The 21,286-nt window shown below is 34.7% G+C and overlaps 1 protein-coding gene across 1 annotated transcript in view; it reads right to left on the reverse strand.

The window, feature by feature from the left end:
- LOC137404684 (fumarate hydratase class I, aerobic-like) overlaps positions 1-21,286 on the reverse strand; it is a 102,623-nt gene that overhangs the window by 73,261 nt on the left and 8,076 nt on the right. The window contains exons 8-10 of the mRNA XM_068090918.1: positions 20,802-20,912; positions 12,230-12,436; positions 10,471-10,590 (exon numbers count right to left, since the gene is read on the reverse strand). Of these exons, the coding sequence (XP_067947019.1) occupies positions 10,471-10,590; positions 12,230-12,436; positions 20,802-20,912 (438 nt within the window). The remainder of the gene's footprint in view (positions 1-10,470; positions 10,591-12,229; positions 12,437-20,801; positions 20,913-21,286) is intronic.

The raw sequence follows: 21,286 nt of genomic DNA on the forward strand, positions 1-21,286 counted from the left end.
ATCTCGCACACGCAGGAAATTACATTTTAGTTTACAAATGTAAACTCTACAGTATATCTATAGGAGACTCAAAGTAAAAGATAAATTTACCTCCATTCTCCGATCTTCCTCCGTAGAACTTTAACCACCTGATGCCCAGAAAACTCGGAGTCACCTTCACAGTAACTTCACAGCAATTTTTACAATTATGTTGCTCGCCAATAAAACATGTCGATCGAGTAATTCATCAAATTAACAATGATAATTAATTTAGTAAGTATCGATGTCCATGCGATTTAATAATAGAGTGAAATCCCTAAATTTGAGATCACCGACAACGTGTTTTACGAGTGATAACATTTGTTACAACTTATATAAAAATTTCGCGCTGATGATTGGCTAATGAAGCGACCTTATATTTATCGCTCGTGGTTACTTTTCAGATGTATCACTAGTGACGTCACGATAAAAGCACCCGATGGAACGTGAGCTTTTTAAAAGAGGGCCTCATTCAAACGCATATATCTCTGGACAGGGTTGGTCTACAAATACAAAAATGGCATCAAATTGTAGCTGATGTTTTAGCCTTTTATGGGTCTTTATTTTATTAAATCCATTTTTTTTACGCAACCACATCTTTAAAGGCTATTTATAAATACTAGTGATGCTTGCTTCGTTAATAGCTCTTGAAAAGCTAAACATTTATATTTCTACCATCAACTTCTGTTAAAGAGAGTTCTGTGTGATTCCTTTTACAGGTACCAAATCATCGATGACTGCTGTTTTTCATTGTTGGGTAATAAAACAAAGTTTAACAGAAAACTCCAAAAGACCACGCTAAGTCGCAACGATATTTTATTTTTGGGGCAAGCATGACATTGTGTGAGTCGCAATGTTTAGGATAAAGTCATAATAGATAATTACTAGATTATCTAGAAAATTTTAAGATAGAAGCATTCACCATGTTAGTAGTAAACACAATTGTAAATTTGACTGCTATGCATTGGTGACCAGGTCACATCAGGGAAGACATGATTTGTATATTACATATAAACAGTATACTGTACAAGGGTATATTATAAGTTTATACTGTGAGGAAACATCATAGCTAACATAAACATCAAGAAAGTCCTAGTATAGCACACTATATTTTATGATTGTATAGAAATGCACTCAGAGTGTGCTTAGTATACTATAGGAAGTATTTTATTTGTCTAGCAATTGTTCATAGAATACCATACGGTTGCATAGCATAGTTTGCATGTGTCCTAACAATTCTCCAACTTTCACAATTGGTAAGCTAATGTGCTACATGGTCGACATTCTCTCAGAGCTCAACTGCCAGTTAACTAATACAAAAATATATAGCAATATATAAATATAAATTATTACCTAATTGTTAAAGTTAACTAATTGACAAGACATGGCTATATATAAATACTAGTCATTTGGTCTACCAGGTAATTTTTGAGTTGATTGACAACTATGATCATTACTACCTGCATAAGTATATACATGTATATGCACCAGCTGAATGCCTCGCATTTGCACGGGTAATAAAGAACAGTTTATATACATTAACTTATCTGCATTACCTTACCAACTATATTACTTTTACACTATATTACCTGCAACTGTTTACAAGATTTTTTTATCACCCGTGCAACGCGGGCATTGAGCTGTGAAACCAGCCGGTAATCGTTACATGTGATGCAACATCATATATATTTAACCAACACATCATATATTCATATCTTCATTATTATTAATTCCTATGCTCAGTTTGATACCTAGTCGATTGGGTAAGCACACTGCCTCTAGAACTGAAGGCGCCCAGTACAAAGCCCATTTTTCGTTTCTAAAACTTTCCACTATGATTGTACAGATAGACAGACACTGAGATTTACATATAGACTAGCTGTGCTACCCGGCGTTGCCCGGGTAATAGAAGTCTTTGGACAAAAAATTGATTTGTATTTAACATATAACAACATTTGCCATTCTAACTTTCAAACTACATATCAAGAGAAAAGTGTTTTGTCTTATAAACAATGAGAAGTAGTGAGAGTTTCGCGCTATCAGCCAGTACGTTTAATAATGTAAGCGAACAGCTTCTCGTGACGTTATGCTATAACCCGCGTTGTACACAAATCTGTTGGGTATTTGCTCTCATATACTGATTTATATTGGCAAGGTAGCAATTCGATTTCTGTGGTCCAGTGGATAGCGCGTCTATCGAGCGAATGGCTTTTTTATCTCTACTCCAAGATTTCAAGATCTATAGCCGGAATGAGTACCAACGTATCCACATATATACATACAGAAGAAGACAGGCATACTTCGAGAAATATATATAGATAGTACTACTGCTAGTGATTATTAAATATAGATATATAACATTTACCACAGAAACTGTTTAATCCTTTTCTTTAGAAACCGGTTACATCGTAGTAAGGGACTTGTCCCATCGTACTAATCCCATGTCTAAACCCGTCTAGATTCAGTATTCCATCGATATTTTTTAAATCCAAAGATTTTTTTGTAAATTTGTATTATAGCAACTAAGCTTTGATTTGTATGACAGAATTTGTATTAATATTTGAAGGATAAAATTTGTGCTTTGCATACATGAACAAGCTGGTCATGTGGTCAGAAGTTTCATTTTATTTATGCAAAAATTTGTATTATTAATGACTACGTGTTAAAGTTTAGCTCAGCTAAAAAAATTGTTTGACCGCAGTATCGATTAGTTCAGCTGACAGAAAATGAGTTGGGGTCAGAAGACACCGTGGAAAGTATTGAACAGCCAGAAGAAAATTTTGGTGCAAGTCAACCTTTAACAATGGACCAATGATAATGTGGCTACTACATTTTTATAATAAATAATGTGTGTCTGCGTTTTAGTCAAACTGCAGAAAAATAGCAATTTTCTTTTGCAGTTTCACTAAACTACAAAAACATTAAACATTCCTTTTTACACATGTATTGACTCTTGTGCAGAACTATTGTGCTAGCCGAACTCTGCTTTAGCCACAAAAATACCAAGTGTATGCCAGCACAAAATGGCAAGCATGATTTAATTCCGCTCAAAAAATGCAATGAAATCCCTGATGAAATAGTTGATATTTGCTATACAAGCAGTCAACAGCCTGAGTTAAATCATGTAGCTAAATTAGTAATTGTGGTTTAATGTTATTGTGATATATTGCAAGTGAATTTTTGTAACAATTGATAGAACTTTGATTTTGTTTATTTGGGAGAATTGAATTGAGGCATTGAAGGGGAAACAGTCTCAACATCAACAAGTCCGAACCTAGACAAGTCCCAATCACGAAAAAGGTTGGTCTGAATATCGACAAAGGCAGGTTAGGAAAAATCAGCTAGGAAACCCTTTGTCCAATTGTTTTCGATGCATGTACATGTATGTTTCACAGAGAACTGCAACAACACAAATTCCAACATACTTCGTTTTGATGTCAGGAAAAAAGAAGGCAAGCATAAATAAAAAGCTTACAATTGGAGGCCCATTGGACGCAGAAATTGTGAAAAACTTGAAAAACAATTTTGTGGTATTAAAAAAAAGAATGCATGACTACAAAATAATTAAACTTATTTATTATTGAACCTATTGTATTAATCAGTATGGTTAATATTGTATGGTGTTTGTGACCAACTCGTCTCGAGATTGGGACCAACTGTTGTCGATATACAAACTCGTCGAGCTTCAAACCCGTCGAGGTTCGTACTATAATCCCATATAAGTGATGATGTTAAAGAATTGAATTGTGATGTTTTTGCACTTAATTGATAATCGAATCAATTCCTACAGGACATATGATGCAAAAGAATTGAAAATTGAATTGTTAATTTTTAGGTGAGAATTGAAATAAATCGTGCATGTTTTAAAGACTTATAAATAATCATTGGAATAAAATAAGAAATATGCATTCACATTAAAAATAATAAAATAAAAATTGAAAGCTCGAACTTTTTGCAGTGCCACCTAAAAGATTTTCATGAGTTAATTGCAAGCAATAATAACCAACTTGTAAAACAATTTTTCAACTTTTCAATGTATATTTATTTAGAGATCCATGACCAGTTGGAGATAAGTTAGGTCAGCCTTTTGTAACCATATCGAACGATCCAATTGCTAACCGACAGGCTCGATTCCCTGAACAATTCTCACACGTTAGGCTTGGTAGAAGACACATACATCAAAAACTCGAGCATCACTCATAAGCAAATGAGTACACACATTGTTTTATTATCTATAGTCAAAAACCTTATAAAAATAGGCTAGATACATACCTGCCAACTCTCACGCACTGAGCGTGAGACTCACGCAATCACCCCAAAGAAAAAATAAAAATGCGCGAGAAATGCGTGAGATTTTTGCCCCAATTTTCACAACTTTATATATACTATCATTGATACATCAATTGCCCCAAAACCAAATCTCACGCATTGCCCCACTCTTGGGTTGGCAGGTCTGGCTAGATACCAAACATCATTGCATTAGTACAACGTTCTATGAGCCTGGAATATTTTCTAAAAGCGGTAAATTGTATGACAAGCAAAAATCAGATACACTACATAAAAATTTCAGCACTGCATGAGTAGTCCATACCTTAATTCAGAAATGCAGTTCTAAGCTCATTCTAAACTAACCTCTGCGCCCGCCAGAAAAAAACCGAATAAAAATATTAACTTTATCGTCCTTAGTCTAGCTTGGTTTTATTTACAACACCGGGTTTATACAAAATTTTAAAAATCTTTAGGATTTTGGGTTATTGTGAATAAAAAGCATCCCACGGAATCACTAAAAATGATCTAGTGAGTTTCTTTTAATAACATGACAGGTGTGACAACTTCTCAATACTTACATCCTCAATTTGTGATTATTTCAGTCATAGTCCTAATAAAACATGATATACAAGTATACCAGGTCTAAATGAGAAGCCATGTAAATGGTTAATTACCTGAGTTCTAAATACTATTTTTAGCATCTCTCAAATTTCTGAAGTTTCTCCAAAATTTCATCATTTCTCAAAACAAAAGTTTGACTGGTACAAACCTAAGTATTCTGCTATGTATTCAACAGTTGCTTAATAAAATCTTGACTACTCAAGTAATACGAATGGTATATTATGAGCCAATTTTTATCATAAATTTGTGTAGTAGTGATCTTGTGTGATTGGCATAAAGTTATTAAATTTTATTATTTTGTTGAACTTTTAACTGAAACTATCTATATAACATAGGAGACAAAAATAACATACTATATTGGCAAATTCCTATAGTGATGCAGAATCAAATAAAACTTTATTGAACGGTTGATACCAGTCATCTGGTTATAATATTTAAATAGACCATTCACAATATCGTTATGAACAAATGAGAACGCATGGATATAAATAAATTGAAAGTTGTCTTCTATACACAATAACTCCTGTGCAAGAGCTTGTGATAGGATAGCCGAACAGAACATTGTTCTATTGTTTTTTCAATTAGTGGAGAAGTGTAGCCACGAAATAGGTAGAGCTTTTTACCATCAGTTGGTAAAGACATCAGGGTGGGCTGCTGTCTGCTCACTCTTGGATATCTGATGTTAATCTCTATGCTTTTCGCTCTTACCTTCTTTGCTATCTACAAGGTGAAGGATACTTCAGTGTACCGGGTAAATGTCACTACTCAATTTTACTTCCTGAGTCATAAAATTAACAGAGTTTTCTTACGGTTTATCAAATAATAAAACCTACTTAACAAATCTGAACCGCTCTTCGTTACGGCATAACATAATTTTATTCTTGCTCTCCTGTGAGTGCAAGTAGTTAGCCCTTATTAGTGAGCTTACTCAAATTAGCCATTGGCAATATGCCACACTAATGGCAAGTAGCAGGCAACTACATTACCTCCCATTGTTTATAATCTGATTTCTAATACCTGTGCAACACCAAGCATTCCGCTAGTATTCACTAAGATAATGTTTAGTAAGAGGTGAAAAATGAAAAACGAAAGTTATTGACACTATTATAGCTATTATTAGGTCGTACCTGCTCCTCAAACAGCCTCTTCACATCCCTATGACAACTGTGTTTGTAGAAAGCTTCCACAAGGGCTCTTACAAAGAAGGAACCATGAGCATCATGTATTTCAGAGACATAACCTGTAAATACCAACACAGCAGTAGCTCCATTTACTCACAAGCTGTTACTTACATAACTAGAATACTCATTATTACATTATATAATATTTGCAGAATAAACAGCTCTTATTGGTAACCATGAGATATTGTAGCAAGAGAAGACAAATCATAACACAATATAAAAAGGTTTCTGAAATGTTTATGTCTCATTAGGTGACTGTAAGTCATGAAAATGAGGAGCTTTTGAAACTTTACAGAGATATTTGTTACCAGTGGAAACAGTGCAAATTCACATTGAAGATGATCTATTCAAATACAGATTAAAAATTACAAAAGCTGGTCAATTAATAACTGAGAATCCTTTCTCCAGGGGCGCGTACATGACACCCAGCATGTAATATTGACACCCGGTATATACTAGTGACAGTCGGCCTATAATGGTGACATCCAATATACTGCTTAGTGACACCAGGTGTACTAATTAAATATCGCTATACCAAACTAAAAATTGATTGAAACTCAATTGCAGCATCCTATTGCTGTGGCAACTCATTTCCAAATTGGAAGGAAGAATCATCACTTCATTGCTGAGTCTCTGGGTTTTTCTGGTTACAAAACCACATGAAATGTTTTGCTTGCTTTCTGCTAAATATTCTGCTCAATACATCCTCAGTAAACGTACACAATTAAAAATAAGAGAAACTATTACCAACAAACAGCTAATTTTAAAAAAATCTTTGGATCCAACCATTGTGTTGTCTGGCAACACAACAGATGTTGAACAGACAACTCCTGAATATTTATACTTAGTACTTATATGATTTGCTGGTTCTTCTTTACATATTAGGAATGTAAAACTCTTTTTGTTAATTTGTGCTACTTGAATACCAGTTGAGGTACATGATAGAAATTGGAAACTGATGTTAGTCAAACAAAGTTTACATATTATTTGCTATTAAATTCTCATCAAACTTGCGCACGGGTAATAAAGTAATGAATTTGATTAGCTAATAAGTATTCACTCATCAGTAGATATAATCTCATAATCAAACCTGTTCGTATCAAGTCTTATTGTCTCCACTTGATGGATTCTACTCTTTCACTCTGCTGTTCTTCACTCATTAATATTGTAAAAACTGAGGATTGCATTCCTTCAGTGTAGGATGAGATAACTCTAAAGTAAAATGATCAGGCTGAGGAGGTCCTACAAATGTTCAACTTTGTGCATCATTTTTGAAAATAATGAAAATCTAGCATTTTTTGGCAAAACATTCAGAAAAAATGCTCTGCAAAATTATTTAATTACACCAAGGCAGGACTTGATGACAGAGGTTGATGATTTGTATTTAGTTTCTTCCTTGAAAGCCAATTACAAAATACTAGTATTGTTTGCTGCCACAATCCTTACTATAATAAGAACAATGTGTGTCTGTCTTTCTGTCTGTCTAAAGACAAGTCAAGAGAATGATAAAGAAAAACTATTAATTGAGAAAATAATCCAGTTTTCAAAGAAGGTTATAAAGTAATACTTCCTGCTTGAGCAGCTGGTCAACTTTAAGATGTATGAAGATACAGAAACAGTCGCACACATCCAGGTACTTTAAATTAAATATGATAACTTCCAAAGTATTTACATACACCTGCATTCATAGCAAAAAGTACCAACTTTAACCAGTTTAAACAGCTATCATTCCATTAAATGAGTTGACTTGATATAAACTATACATGGATTTTGGAACAATCGAGATAAGACAACTCCCATTAAACAAGGATATCAACATGTTTTTAGCAGTCCTGTACCTATAGTAAACCAACATACTTTAAAATGATTTCTCATGTTCTCCATTTAAATAAAAGAATTAAAACAATTCCCTTTTATTGGTATAAATAACATAATAACAAATTTAAAAGTTTAAATTATCAAAAGTTGAAAAAGTATTAATAATATAATTATTAATATTATGACGTTGGCACCGGATGAAAATAATAAGAGATGAAAATATGCCTACTTTTTACATAACAGAGTTGGACACTTATTCCAAAATAAGAAGCCATAATGAACAGGTTGGTAAACAAAAAAGGTCTTTATAAACTTTTACGACTAAAATTTAATTATGAATTGGAAATTTTTATTCATGTATAATTGAGCTCCATCTGCATGAACAATTCCATTACATATAATAATAGTGTAGGTCAATATATTTTATGAATCACCAAATGTGATGAGACTGTATAAAGTTACATAAGCTGCCCTCATGCTGACTGAAATACTGAAGTACTTTCATAATGCTGTTGTTTTGGCTGCTCTATAACATGACATCTTCTGATGGATTGACAGCATGTATACATGTCAATTGATAAAATGTTTCTAAGCTCATCTTGTTTTCTGCTTATACACTGTGAGATAATAACCTGTCTTTACATGTCAAAAAACTTGACACCAGGATTAGCATAATCCAAGTCCACTGCTGAGTACACCTGCACTTAGAGTCATATACTAAATGAACCAAATGGGTTAACAGGGTTAAACACATCTGGGACAAACAGAGTTGAACACAACAGGGAATAACAAGGTTAAAGAAAGCTGTCCAGTCAAGACCTACAGATGCTAACCTACATACAAACATTTATATTACGCACTACGGTAGATACGAATGGTGTTGTTCATACAGACACTAGCCTATAACCCTTTATAACTATATTTAACAGTGTTACATGGAAGCTCATCACACTAAGTGATATGTTTACTACAGTTTGCATCCCAACTGACTTTTTATGTGCAATAGAAGAGGAGTTATAAGAGAGGATCTATAGTAAGCTGAGTCTATATAACAGCAATTATGCTATCAAATAATATGCTATAAACCTGCAAGCTTATAAGTTTTTTAATATTTAACGAATGCTACAAATAGATATTCAAAAACAAGTGACATAAACAACCCATAAATATAATACATGCAAAAACTCAAATTATACTTTTTGAACAAAAATCTTTGCATCATTTGCTCGGCAGGTTGCATTCTGATTGCTTTCTTTGGAACGATTTTATTTTCTCGCTGTTCAAAACCTTTCAAAGTGTCTGTTGACTTCAATTCCTTTTCTGCACTGCCGAACAAGTCGGTATTAGGGTCTAAATAATTGTTTTTGCGGAGCAAAACTTTTACAATCTTCTATTTGAAAAACCTTTCGCAAAAATAATGATAATCATTTAGCCCAGGCTCACTGCACAAGTTATAGTGCAAGACAACTTATGAACAAATTCGTTTACCAAATTACCGTCTGAAACGCACCTCATCTGTAAATTGGGAACCCTCTGTACTACAATCAACTAAGACAAGAGGAAAGATGGTGCTACATACAAACACATGGATAACTGTTTGTGTATAAAAACCTACCGAGCTCTGGATACTCCAGCACCTCTACCTTCTTAATGCTGTTCTGAGCCAAGACTGCTGCAGTGCCTCCTATTGACCATAAATAGAATCATCCATGTGTCTTACAGGCCTACTTTACCTGTGAAACAAGATACAAGCCTATCATACAAAATATTAGCCTGGGAGACAAGATATTAGCGTGTGATATAAGATATTAACATGTGAGACAAGATATTAGCATGTGAACAAAGACAGTAGCCTGTGAGACAAGACATTAAACTGTGAGACAAGGCATTAGGCTGTGAGACAAGATATTAACCTGTGAGATAAGATATGAGCCTGTGAGACAAGATATAAGCCTGTGAGACAACATATTAGCCTGTGAGACAAAATATTAGCCTGTGAGACAAAATACTAACCTGTGAGACTAGATATTAGCCTGTAAGACAAGTCACTAGCCTGTGAGACAGAATATTATTCTGTGAACCAAAATACTGGCTTGTGAACCAAGATATTAGCGTGTGAGACAAGAGATTAGCCTGTTAGACAAGACAATAAACTGTGAGACAAGGCATTAGCCTGTGAGACCAGGTATTAACCTTCGAGATAAGATATTTGCCTGTGAGACAAGATATAAGCCTGTGAGACAAGATAGTAGCCTGTAAAACAAGAAATTAGCCTGTGACACAAGATATTAGCCTGTGAGACAAGATATTAGCCTGTGAGACAAGATATTAGCCTGTGAGACAAGATATTAGCCTGTGAGACAAGATATTAGAATGTGAGACATTCATGAGTTGTCATCCTATTGTCATCATTTGTCATATAAATAATCCTATGTTAGTAGTTGTCATATTCATGGCCTACTGATGAGTGTTGTCTTACATACATCTTATTATCAGACATATACTAGCTTCTTGTAACTCTTGTACTCATATATTCACAAGCACTTGTCAGGAACTGTCATACAGCCTTCATTTTAGTTCCTTTGGCAAGCATGAATGTGCCGCAGCCGGCAGCCTGAAATTCTTCAACGCATGAGTCCATTCGCCCAGCTGTTGTTGGCTCGAATGAGCCACAGGCATAATCCTGCAAAGGTCAGCAGCAATACAAAATAGCCTCATAGTGTATAGTGTTGGGCCAGTAAGGAGTTATTTGCTCTTAATGACACCAAAGGATTCCCGGTATCCGGGAAAACCAATCATTTTTGGTGACAGCTAGATATCCATGGCCGTTTTGATATGATCGGTATTTATCTGTAAGAGCCTATCGGTAAATGGTTATCCGGATAGATTTTTGTTTTTGACAGGCTACAGCATTACCAGCGACGTGATGCGACAAATGAGCTGCTTATGAAAGAGCTCATTTGACGTCTCGCACACAATCGCCATGTAACCGAATGAGATTACAATCGCGCGTCAGTTGATGTTATGGTTAACTGCAAAAACACCTCTTTGACGAACATGCTAATCAAAAAGAGTCTCTCAGCGCATATTGGCAATCACAACTTTTTTTCTCAGACATTCTAAAAGCACAACACAACCATATACCAAACTACAATACCCACAATACCGAACTTTTTTAGTTGGCAAAGGATACCGACACCAGGAAAATCGATAAAAAAGTGCAAGAATATCCTATCCGGCACTAAATTATATACCAGCCCAACACTAATAGTTTCCATAGTGGCAATGATTTCAGCTTTAATCAGTTCAAAAACAATGAAACCTACACACACATTTGTAATTGTCTTACTCTAGAAACATGAGTGAACAACTCTAACTACAAATGAGATTGTAGTACATGTAACAAGGTTACACGGTACATATAATATGTCAACAGTTTAAAACAACAAACTAAGACATATTATTAGCTGTAAAATTTGCATCAAGCAATAATATATGGTAAATAATATTCAGCTTTATATAGTTTATATATAGCTTTAAAAAGTTCCCTAAGGCTAAATGTTTACAGCATATTATATACTCTGTGACCATAAGCTTACCCGGGGAACTTTATGGTGAAAAGGCTTTTTTGATACAACTAGCAAAAATACATCATGTTGCCAGGATTACTTCTATGAAAGAAAATTCACATGTGGTTACTTTTCAACCTTATTAATCAATCTCATCATATTCTATAATAATTATCACTTTCAAATAATATAACACTAATCTCTGGATATATTATTAAGCAATGTTGTCTTATTCAATGAAAAACTATAAATGAAAATGGCAAATTCAGATCTTCTCCTTATACAACTTATAAAATTCAAAAAAGAAAAATATATTGGAGAATCTCAAATAGGTAATTTATCTAAGGGAAATCTATCTATTATATTTATCTTGGTGCAATTATTCTGTGGTTTTGGCAGGTGGCTGATTAGATCCAATTTGGATTGAAGTGTCAATCCAATAAGCTGAGGGTCATGGGTCAGCTGAAACTCAACTAAGCCAAACTTTTTTTGCGAAATCGAGTTCAGCGTTATTTTCTTTAAAACAACTTTTTTTGTCTAAAACCTGGAGGAGTATCAAAGTAAACCAAATGCAAATTTCTACAGAGGACAAACAGACAGAAAAACAAAGACAAATTATTCATACATAACTTAATAGACTACCAGAAGAGTTTCCACGGAGTGATTTCAGTCTAACCAAACTTCTAATATCTTTACCAACCCAGTCTACAGTTGTATTTATATGTTTCCTGTAAACTAGGCTAGATTAACTACCTCTGGTGTCTTAGCAGGTCCTGCATAATAGACTGGGTACTTCAGCATATAATCAGGCATGCCCTCTCCATTGTCTAACCTCTCCTTAAGCTTGGCATGAACAATATCTCGGGCTACCACTAAAGTTCCTGTTAAACTCAACCTGGTCTTGACAGGATGTTTGCTCAGATCGGAGAGTATCTCAGACATGGGCTTGTTTAGGTTGATCTGCAGACAAAAAATATTCTAATCAGAGATGATCTGTAGTTGTTGCATTGAGTGTATGACACGGTTGTATACATATCCTGGATGAATGTCCAGCGTTGCACGAGTAATAAAATCTGCTTATAAACAGTGGCAGGTTATGTAGTTGCCATTGGCTAGGTTCACTAATTTACCAATGAAAAACTTTGCAAATTTGACTAACTTAAATGTTAATTTGCAACCAAATTCACATTACAGTTATTTGGTATCAAAAGATTCACCATGTCTTACTCTGTTGTATTGTAGGTGCCAAATATGTGGAAATGTGATTACAAGCTCTTAAAGCACATCAATTACATAATTTTTTCATTGTATATTTCAATACATCAGAGTCTTGGCTTTCGAATGAGCTATTGTTTGCCATGGTGAGACAGACATTGGTTGGTGTTTATAGCATTTCCCCAGAGCTCTACCGCAGAAATGTTTACCGGCATAGGCTCGGAAATTGTGACGTCACAATTTTTTTATGCGGTGTTGAGTGCTCTTACCGCCTATTTTATTGCTTACCGCTTATATTTATCAACTACGATAATGACGCTAATGTCAGGTGAAGATAGGACAACTCCAGAGAACCAATGAAGATGACAAAAGAATCAGTGTCATTATTTTTTATGTACAGATTATTTCTATGATAAATAACTCAGATTCCAAGCACCATACTATGTTTTCCCGATGATATTATGCACTAGCCCTCTCATTTTATTGTGATGTTGAGGGTTACGACTGAGACTAATTAATTTCAAGCATTGCGTGATCTAGCGAAAGTGCGATTGACATATCATCCTAGCGCCACGCAACTGCAGGTCACAATTTAATCTATGTGATTTCATTACCTTTATCAACGACAGCATATTTATTGACACATAATTAAATAACACAGAACAAGTGTTTGTATTGGTCGAGCCCCGGACATTGTTGATTATTTAGAATCCTAGTTTATTAATAGCGCTCTCTGGGTTTAACAACACCGATTGTCACAGAAAAACGCAGCCTCAATAGCAGCGAAAGGGATCGACTACCTAAGGCTAAATCATAATTGTGACATCACATTTTGAGAACCTGAACCAAGTGTTTTTTTCGCAGGACGTACTTTTGACTCCCTATTTTTCATAGTTCTATTGTTCTTTGTGTATTGAATATAGGCTCATTCGAAACCCAAGATTCTGATGTATTGAACTATATAATAAAACAATTATGTAATTTATGTGCTTTAAAAGCTCAAAAACGAAAAGCTGCCGTAGATTGGAATCTCTTTATTTCTCTGACATATTCATTACAGTTTGGTTATCGTCTTGTCAAGTGATGTTCTCACGTGAATTGAAAGGCCAATAAAAAGCTCAATATAAAACTTATCGTAGCACTAGTTTATGACAAACACTTCGGGTTTTACTGAAGACCCGTATCAAATATAGATGCTCGCTACTTTAAAGTTTTGTTTCGGCATTATCTAATCGTCAAGTCGTAATCTGATCATGTGACCGAATAGTTCGCCAATAACTTTTGCAGCACTTTTCGATTATCACAGGTGACCAACAGGCTCGTCATGATTATTAGACAATGATATGTACTCCTTCGAGCTAAGGTTAAAAAGTTTAACAAATTTTTTTACGGTAAGTTATAAGATATCAGTGCTAAAAGTGACAGCATTACAATGACGATAAAACAGACGCGTAAGAACAATAAACTACCCATGAAGCCCGTGTGGCTAAGTGGATAGACTGTCCGTCTGCAAACCATTAGGTTCAGAGTTCACATCCAGTGAAAAGTGGATTTTTTGGTCCTAAAACTTTATTGCTATAACCAGACACATGATTGATATCTATATATAGATAGATACACCGCATGCAGAGATGCTCAAATCGCAAAGAGTAATCTGCAGCTAGAATGATTATTTTAGCTGCAGATTACTCTGATCAATCAATGATTATTCAATGAAATATGATCTTCTACTCAAATGTCATATTCTGGGACAATTTTTCAAAAACAAACACAATTATCAAATCTGATTTTAAATCTTATTATTGTGTTCATAGAAGTACTCAAGTGTGCAGAACTTTACAATTAGCATGGTCATGCAGGAGGAGATAACAAATGTTGAGCAAGCGTCAGTGCTGTGGAAAGCTGCTGAGCCAAATCTGTTGATATTAACTAAATTTGGTCTTCTGTTTAACACAGTTTTATGAATTCCATTTTCATTGATCAACAGGAAGTTACTTTAAACCACCCATTACCCAATGATATTTTAATAACTGCAGACTCTCAATATGTTTAATGACAAATAGAAGTAAATAGATATAGGACATCATTACCTTCACAACATCAGAGCTGAGGGACTGTGAGGTAACATCAGGCATATATTTTAAATGTTTGTTTCAAGCTTTTCAAGAAATACACCCTCAGATGTGATCTTTCCCAAAGCCTACCAATGATATAAATCTAAATATAGTCTTGTCACTCCCTGGCAGGTGTTCTACACTAAAAACCTACGTGTCACTTTTTTCCGACATATTCCATCAACTCTCTTTTCATGAGCCGGGATTAGATGTTAAAGACTCTCAATAGAAGTAGTTGTGAAAATACGACATAGTCGCTTGTGTAATAAAGGTTTTTGGCCAAAAGAATTTAGTGTTTGACAATATTCGCTGGTTTATCCTTGTTGTTTGAAAAATATTTGCAAGAACAAAATTACGGAGCCAATTATGAACATTTGCAAATTTGGTTTTTGAATTGAGACATAAAAAGTGTAGAAAGCGCAGTGTATATTGCAAAAAGCTAAAGCAATAACATTACATCATAATCTAATCATCAGCAAAAACCTCAAATTTATAAATTTGTTCTAACACAATTTGTTCTAAATTGCGTTTTGATTCAAATCATCGCATTTTGAATCGTCCTAAAACGATTCTAATCTGGTACATATAGAAATCATTACAACAAAACTCGACTGACCTAATGTTGAACCATTATTGCTATAACTAAGGTAGGATTATATTAAAAGCCAATGTTTCCATGACGATAAGTCATGAACTAATAGTTTACCTGTGAATATTGCAGATTCCTACTTGTATACGTATTGTACAATCCTCGTGTCAAGGCCTCCGCATCATCTCCACCTGTCCACACTTGCTGACCTTTCTTTCCTGGGAAATGTATGAGTCACTGACAGACTTACTCAAAAAAATCAAGCACTAGTCATAAACAGACTTGCCAAAAGCAGTAAGTATGAATAACTGAATATACAAAGACACCACAAATGAGACAAGTCAAGTAACACTATAGATAAGTCATTAACAGACTTGCCGAAAGCAGTAAATATGAGTAACTGAATATGCAGAAACACCACAAATCAGACTAGTCAAGTAACACTATAGATAAGTCATTAACAGACTTGCCAAAAGCAGTAAGTATGAGTAACTGAATATGCAAAGACACCACAAATGAGACAAGTCCAGTAACACTATAGATAAGTCATTAACAGACTTACCAAAAGCAGTAAATATGAGTAACTGAATATACAAAGACACCACAAATGAGACAAGTCAAGTAACACTATAGATAAGTCATTAACAGACTTGCCGAAAGCAGTAAATATGAGTAACTGAATATGCAGAAACACCACAAATCAGACTAGTCAAGTAACACTATAGATAAGTCATTAACAGACTTGCCGAAAGCAGTAAATATGAGTAACTGAATATGCAGAAACACCACAAATCAGACTAGTCAAGTAACACTATAGATAAGTCATTAACAGACTTGCCAAAAGCAGTAAGTATGAGTAACTGAATATGCAAAGACACCACAAATGAGACAAATCAAGCAACACTATAGATAAGTCATTAACAGACTTGCCAAAAGCAGTAAGTATGAGTAACTGAATATGCAAAGACACCACAAATGAGACAAGTCAAGTAACACTATAGATAAGTCATTAACAGACTTACCAAAAGCAGTAAATATGAGTAACTGAATATACAAAGACACCACAAATGAGACAAGTCAAGTAACACTATAGATAAGTAATTAACAGACATGCCATAAGCAGTAAGTATGAGTAAATGAATATACAAAGACACCACAAATGAGACAAGTCAAGTAACACTACAGATAAGTCATTAACAGACTTGCCAAAAGCAGTAAGTATAAGTAACTGAATATGCAAAGACACCACAAATGAGACAAGTCAAGTTACACTATAGAAAAGTCATTAACAGACTTACCAAAAGCAGTAAATATGAGTAACTGAATAAGCAAAGACACCACAAATGAGACACTAAAATGTCTTAATTTATATTTAAATTTTAAATTTTAATTTAAATAATTTATTTTTATTACACGTTTACAACATTTATCCCTCAACTCTAACTGCAGAGAGAATGTAGAAGTTATTCCTACTCAAGGTAATGCAATTATCAATGTGAAAAATATTTAGTTTTCACAGATTTAGCAGTCAAGCCTTCAGAAAAACTGGAAATAGTAGTGTGACGGCACAATTGAAACGACACATTTAAAAATTACAAAACGAATGAACGAAATTACACAGACGAACCAACTTTGAGAAATGTATATAAAGAATAAGCTGAATTTTTATATGAGCTATTAACAGACTTGCCAGAAGCTCTAAAGATGTGCACAAATTCTCCACGAACAAAACGGTATAGAGAATTTGAGAATACATGTCAAAAAGCTCATGGCACACGGATTAGCATAATCCAAGTTCACTGCTGGGCACACCTGTGCTTAGAGTCAGATACTAAATGAACTTCATAGATTAAAAGAGTTAAACACATCTGGGATTAACAAGGTCAAACACATCTGGGATTAACATGGTCAAACACATCTGAGATTAACATGGTTAAACACATCTGGGATTAACAAGGTCAAACACATCTGAGATTAACAGAGTTAAACACATCTGGGATTAACAAGGTCAAACACATCTGAGATTAACATGGTTAAACACATCTGGGATTAACAAGGTCAAACACATCTGAGATTAACAGAGTTAAACACATCTGGGATTAACAAGGTCAAACACATCTGGGACTAGCAGGGTCAAACAAATCTGGGACTAACAAGGTTAAACGCATCTGGGACTAACAAGGTCAAACACATCGGGGACTAACAAGGTTAAACACATCTGGGATTAACAAGGTTAAACACATCTGGGATTAACATGGTTAAACACATCTGGGACTAACATGGTTAAACACATCTAGGATTAACAAGGTCAAACACATCTGGGATTAACAGGGTTAAAAAATTGGTCCTACAGCACTAACAGATGCTATCCTACACATAACCATTTGTGTTACAAACTATGGTAGATACCAATTGTGTTGATCATACAGACGCCACCTTATAATCCTTCATAGCTATATTAAACAGTGTTGCATTAAAGCTCATCACACTCAGTGATATGTTTGCTACAGTTTGCATTCGTTCAGGCTTTTTAGTTGCAATAAAAAATGAGTTAGGAGCACCGATCCATTGTAGCCAAGTGTACGTAATGACAAGGATGCAATCAAATAACATGCTATAGACCCGCAAGCTTATAAGTTATATACATATAGATAATCTATCAAATGCTATATATTAAAAAATAAGTGACATAAACAGCCAATAATTATAGTACACGCAGAAACCTAAATTAAACTTATTGAACCAAAAATCTTTGCATCATTTGCTCGGCAGGTTTCATTCTGATTGTCGCTTTATTTGGAACAATTTTATCTTCTAGCTGTTCAAGATTTTACATAGTGTCTGCTAACCTGAACTTTTCTGCACCGCTGAATTAGTCGATATTAGTGTCTAAACAATTATTTTATCAGAGCAAAACTTTTACGCTTTTCTATTTGAAAAACCTCTCACAAAAAATAATGATAACCCTTTAGCCCAGGCTCACTACACAAGTTATAGTCCGAGACAACTTACGAACAAATTCACTTAACGAATGACTGTCTGAAACGCATATCATCTGTAAATTGGGAAGAGTCTGTACTACAATGAACTAAGACAATAGGAAGGATGGTGTTACATACAAACACATAGAAAACTGTTTGTGTATAAAAACCTACCGAGTTCTAGATACCCCAGCACCTCAACCTTCTTAATGTCGTTCTGAGCCAAGACTGCTGCAGTGCCTCCTATTGACCCTAAATAGAGCCCTCCATGTATCTTACAGGCCTTCATTACCTGTAAGACAAGATATTAGCCTGTGAACAAAAATATTAGCCTGTGAGACAAGACATCAGCCTGCGAGATAAGATAAGTTTGTGAGACAAGATATTAGCCTGTGAACGAAAACATATATTTTATATTCATTTATATATACATTTTTTACTATAAAACTATATGCATAAAACTATAAAATTATACACTATACAGAATATAAAACTAGACACCGCAATGATATTGATAATTAAATTTGAACAGTCTTGTCTTGCAGTTGTTAAACAAATATTATTTTAATGTAGCCAAGAATTGGGGTAATATTTTTAATACGGGAGGGGGTGGTGAACACCCAACACTTCTATTGTTCGGTCCCTGCAAACCTTCGCTGCTCATTACTTATGACAAAAACTGGTCAGTTAATATATAGCTGAGTTTTAAAGACTCTAACTGGATTGGGGCTTTTGACCTATGACCCCTTCTAAGGCGAGCCTGAATCACAAATACGAATATCACGTTTGTATCAATAGCAAATATAATTTTATTTTTATTTATGATTATAACACAAAACATTCATTTTCCGGTCTTAACTTTTATTAAACCAAGCTTTTCAAGCGTTTGGTGATGCTCTTTGCCCTAATAAATCTGTCTATTTGTGTATAATCCGATCAGATGGGTAAGTTTTAAGAGAATTTTGATAATTTACAAAAACTTAGTAATATATTTAAATAGGCTTATATGTGTTTTGTATTGTTATTATACTTTAACTAATCTACAAAACGATGGTTAAATTTGTTGATGAATTTTCGAGACAGGGGATCGTCTCATTGTTGATGAATAATTTTCGTAAGTTGTGTGCACATGCATTTATCATAAAAACTCTCATACTTCGCTTCCGCTCGTTTGTTCGTGGGATAACAGCACAAACAGTATGATGTCAAGGCAGATACAGCATTAGCACCTTACAATAATAAAACATAACGCCAACATGATAGCCTTTTTATAAGATACAATAAGGAAATATATACTGAAAAATATGTTAGAAAATGCTGCATGTGGATAATATGTAGGTGTAGCAGAACATGAAGAACATAGCATGACATAACAATAACATAATGTTAACTCAATGCAAGCTCAATGCAAGCATGACATAACAATAACACAATCTTAGTTCAACACAACACTTGCGGATAGACAAAAATTTTTGTTTTTCTGTCGGGTGTATGAACAAACAGTTTTCGGCTTGTGCCTACTTTGGAGCAGATGACGAACAGCTGGTCATGGCTAAAGCAGGGTGACAGTAAGTCGATACTAGCTGCTCTCTTTTTTCTCACCATCGCCTAGCGCAACGCTCGGAGTACCCGTGCAAGTTCTGTAGTAGCAAGTTACAGTACTCGTAGCTGGAAAAAAATTAGTAACTCAGCTGCTGAAGGAAATGAACATGTTTAGTATCACGAACAGTGGAAAATCCAACGTTTTTAAGTAGTGGAGGTATGGCAATTCATTGACAATACAACATTGAATGAGAGTATTTGCCTTTTTGAAGTAAAAATTTATTGATAAAACGCAAAAAAATTGTCTAGGTGGCCGGAAAAAAACAAATGTTCACGGTGACCTTTCTCGTTGGCAGTAAATATGAATTAAACATGTAAATTACTACTAATTAATTTATTTAATGAATAGTAAATTTGTATAGCTGTATAGGCACCTTTGTATTAGTCGCAGAACTCAGGACGGTGCTTTTTAACATGGCATCAACTTTGCTGTTTAAAACGGAAGAGCGCCTAACGGCACTGTTCCGTATTAACCTACGCTTTTTAACCCAGTGCCTAACGGAACAGTACCGTTAGGCATTGCTTCGTTTTCTCTTTTACCGCTAGAGGCGCACTAACTTGAGATTTCGGTTAATGCGCCCTAGCGATGAAAGAAAGACCACAGAATAGCCGCACCCATTTATAAGCCGCATGGCTCAAATCATCAGAAAAATGTAGCGGCTAATAGTCCGAAAGTACGATATTTACTACTCATATTAATTCAGTTCGCTTCGTACGATCGAAATTCGTATGACGAAAAAAGGAAAGACCGCTCTATAAGGTGGACAAATACACCCACACACAGATTGCCGTTTACATAGTAGATAGATATAGGACATCATTACCTTCACAACATCAGAGCTGAGGGACTGTGAGGTAACATCAGGCATATATTTTTGAACGTCTGTTTCAAGCTGTTCAAGAAATACACCCTCAGATGTGATCCTTCCCAAAGCCTACCAATAATATACATCTAAATATAGTCTTGCCACTGCCTGGCAGGTTTTCGACACTAAAAACCTACGTGTCACTTTTTTCCGACATATTCCATCGACTCTCTTTTCATGAGCCGAGATTAGATATTAGAGACTCTCAATAAAAATAGTTGTGAAAACACCAAATAATTCATACACAGGAACAAATTCTGAAACACAACTATTAACCTAGTAAGTCTAATCTAAAGGAATAAATCATTTGCATTACACTAGTGTGTGAACATTCTTATACAAAGATTCTGTTAAAAGGCATCCCAAGAGTTGAAACTATGGGTTGTTTATTAAAAGCATGTGACATTCGCATGACCTTCAAAATTGTGATGGTAGGTTAAAAC

This window comes from Watersipora subatra, chromosome 9 (assembly GCF_963576615.1).
Source record: "Watersipora subatra chromosome 9, tzWatSuba1.1, whole genome shotgun sequence".
Classification (NCBI taxonomy): domain Eukaryota; kingdom Metazoa; phylum Bryozoa; class Gymnolaemata; order Cheilostomatida; family Watersiporidae; genus Watersipora; species Watersipora subatra.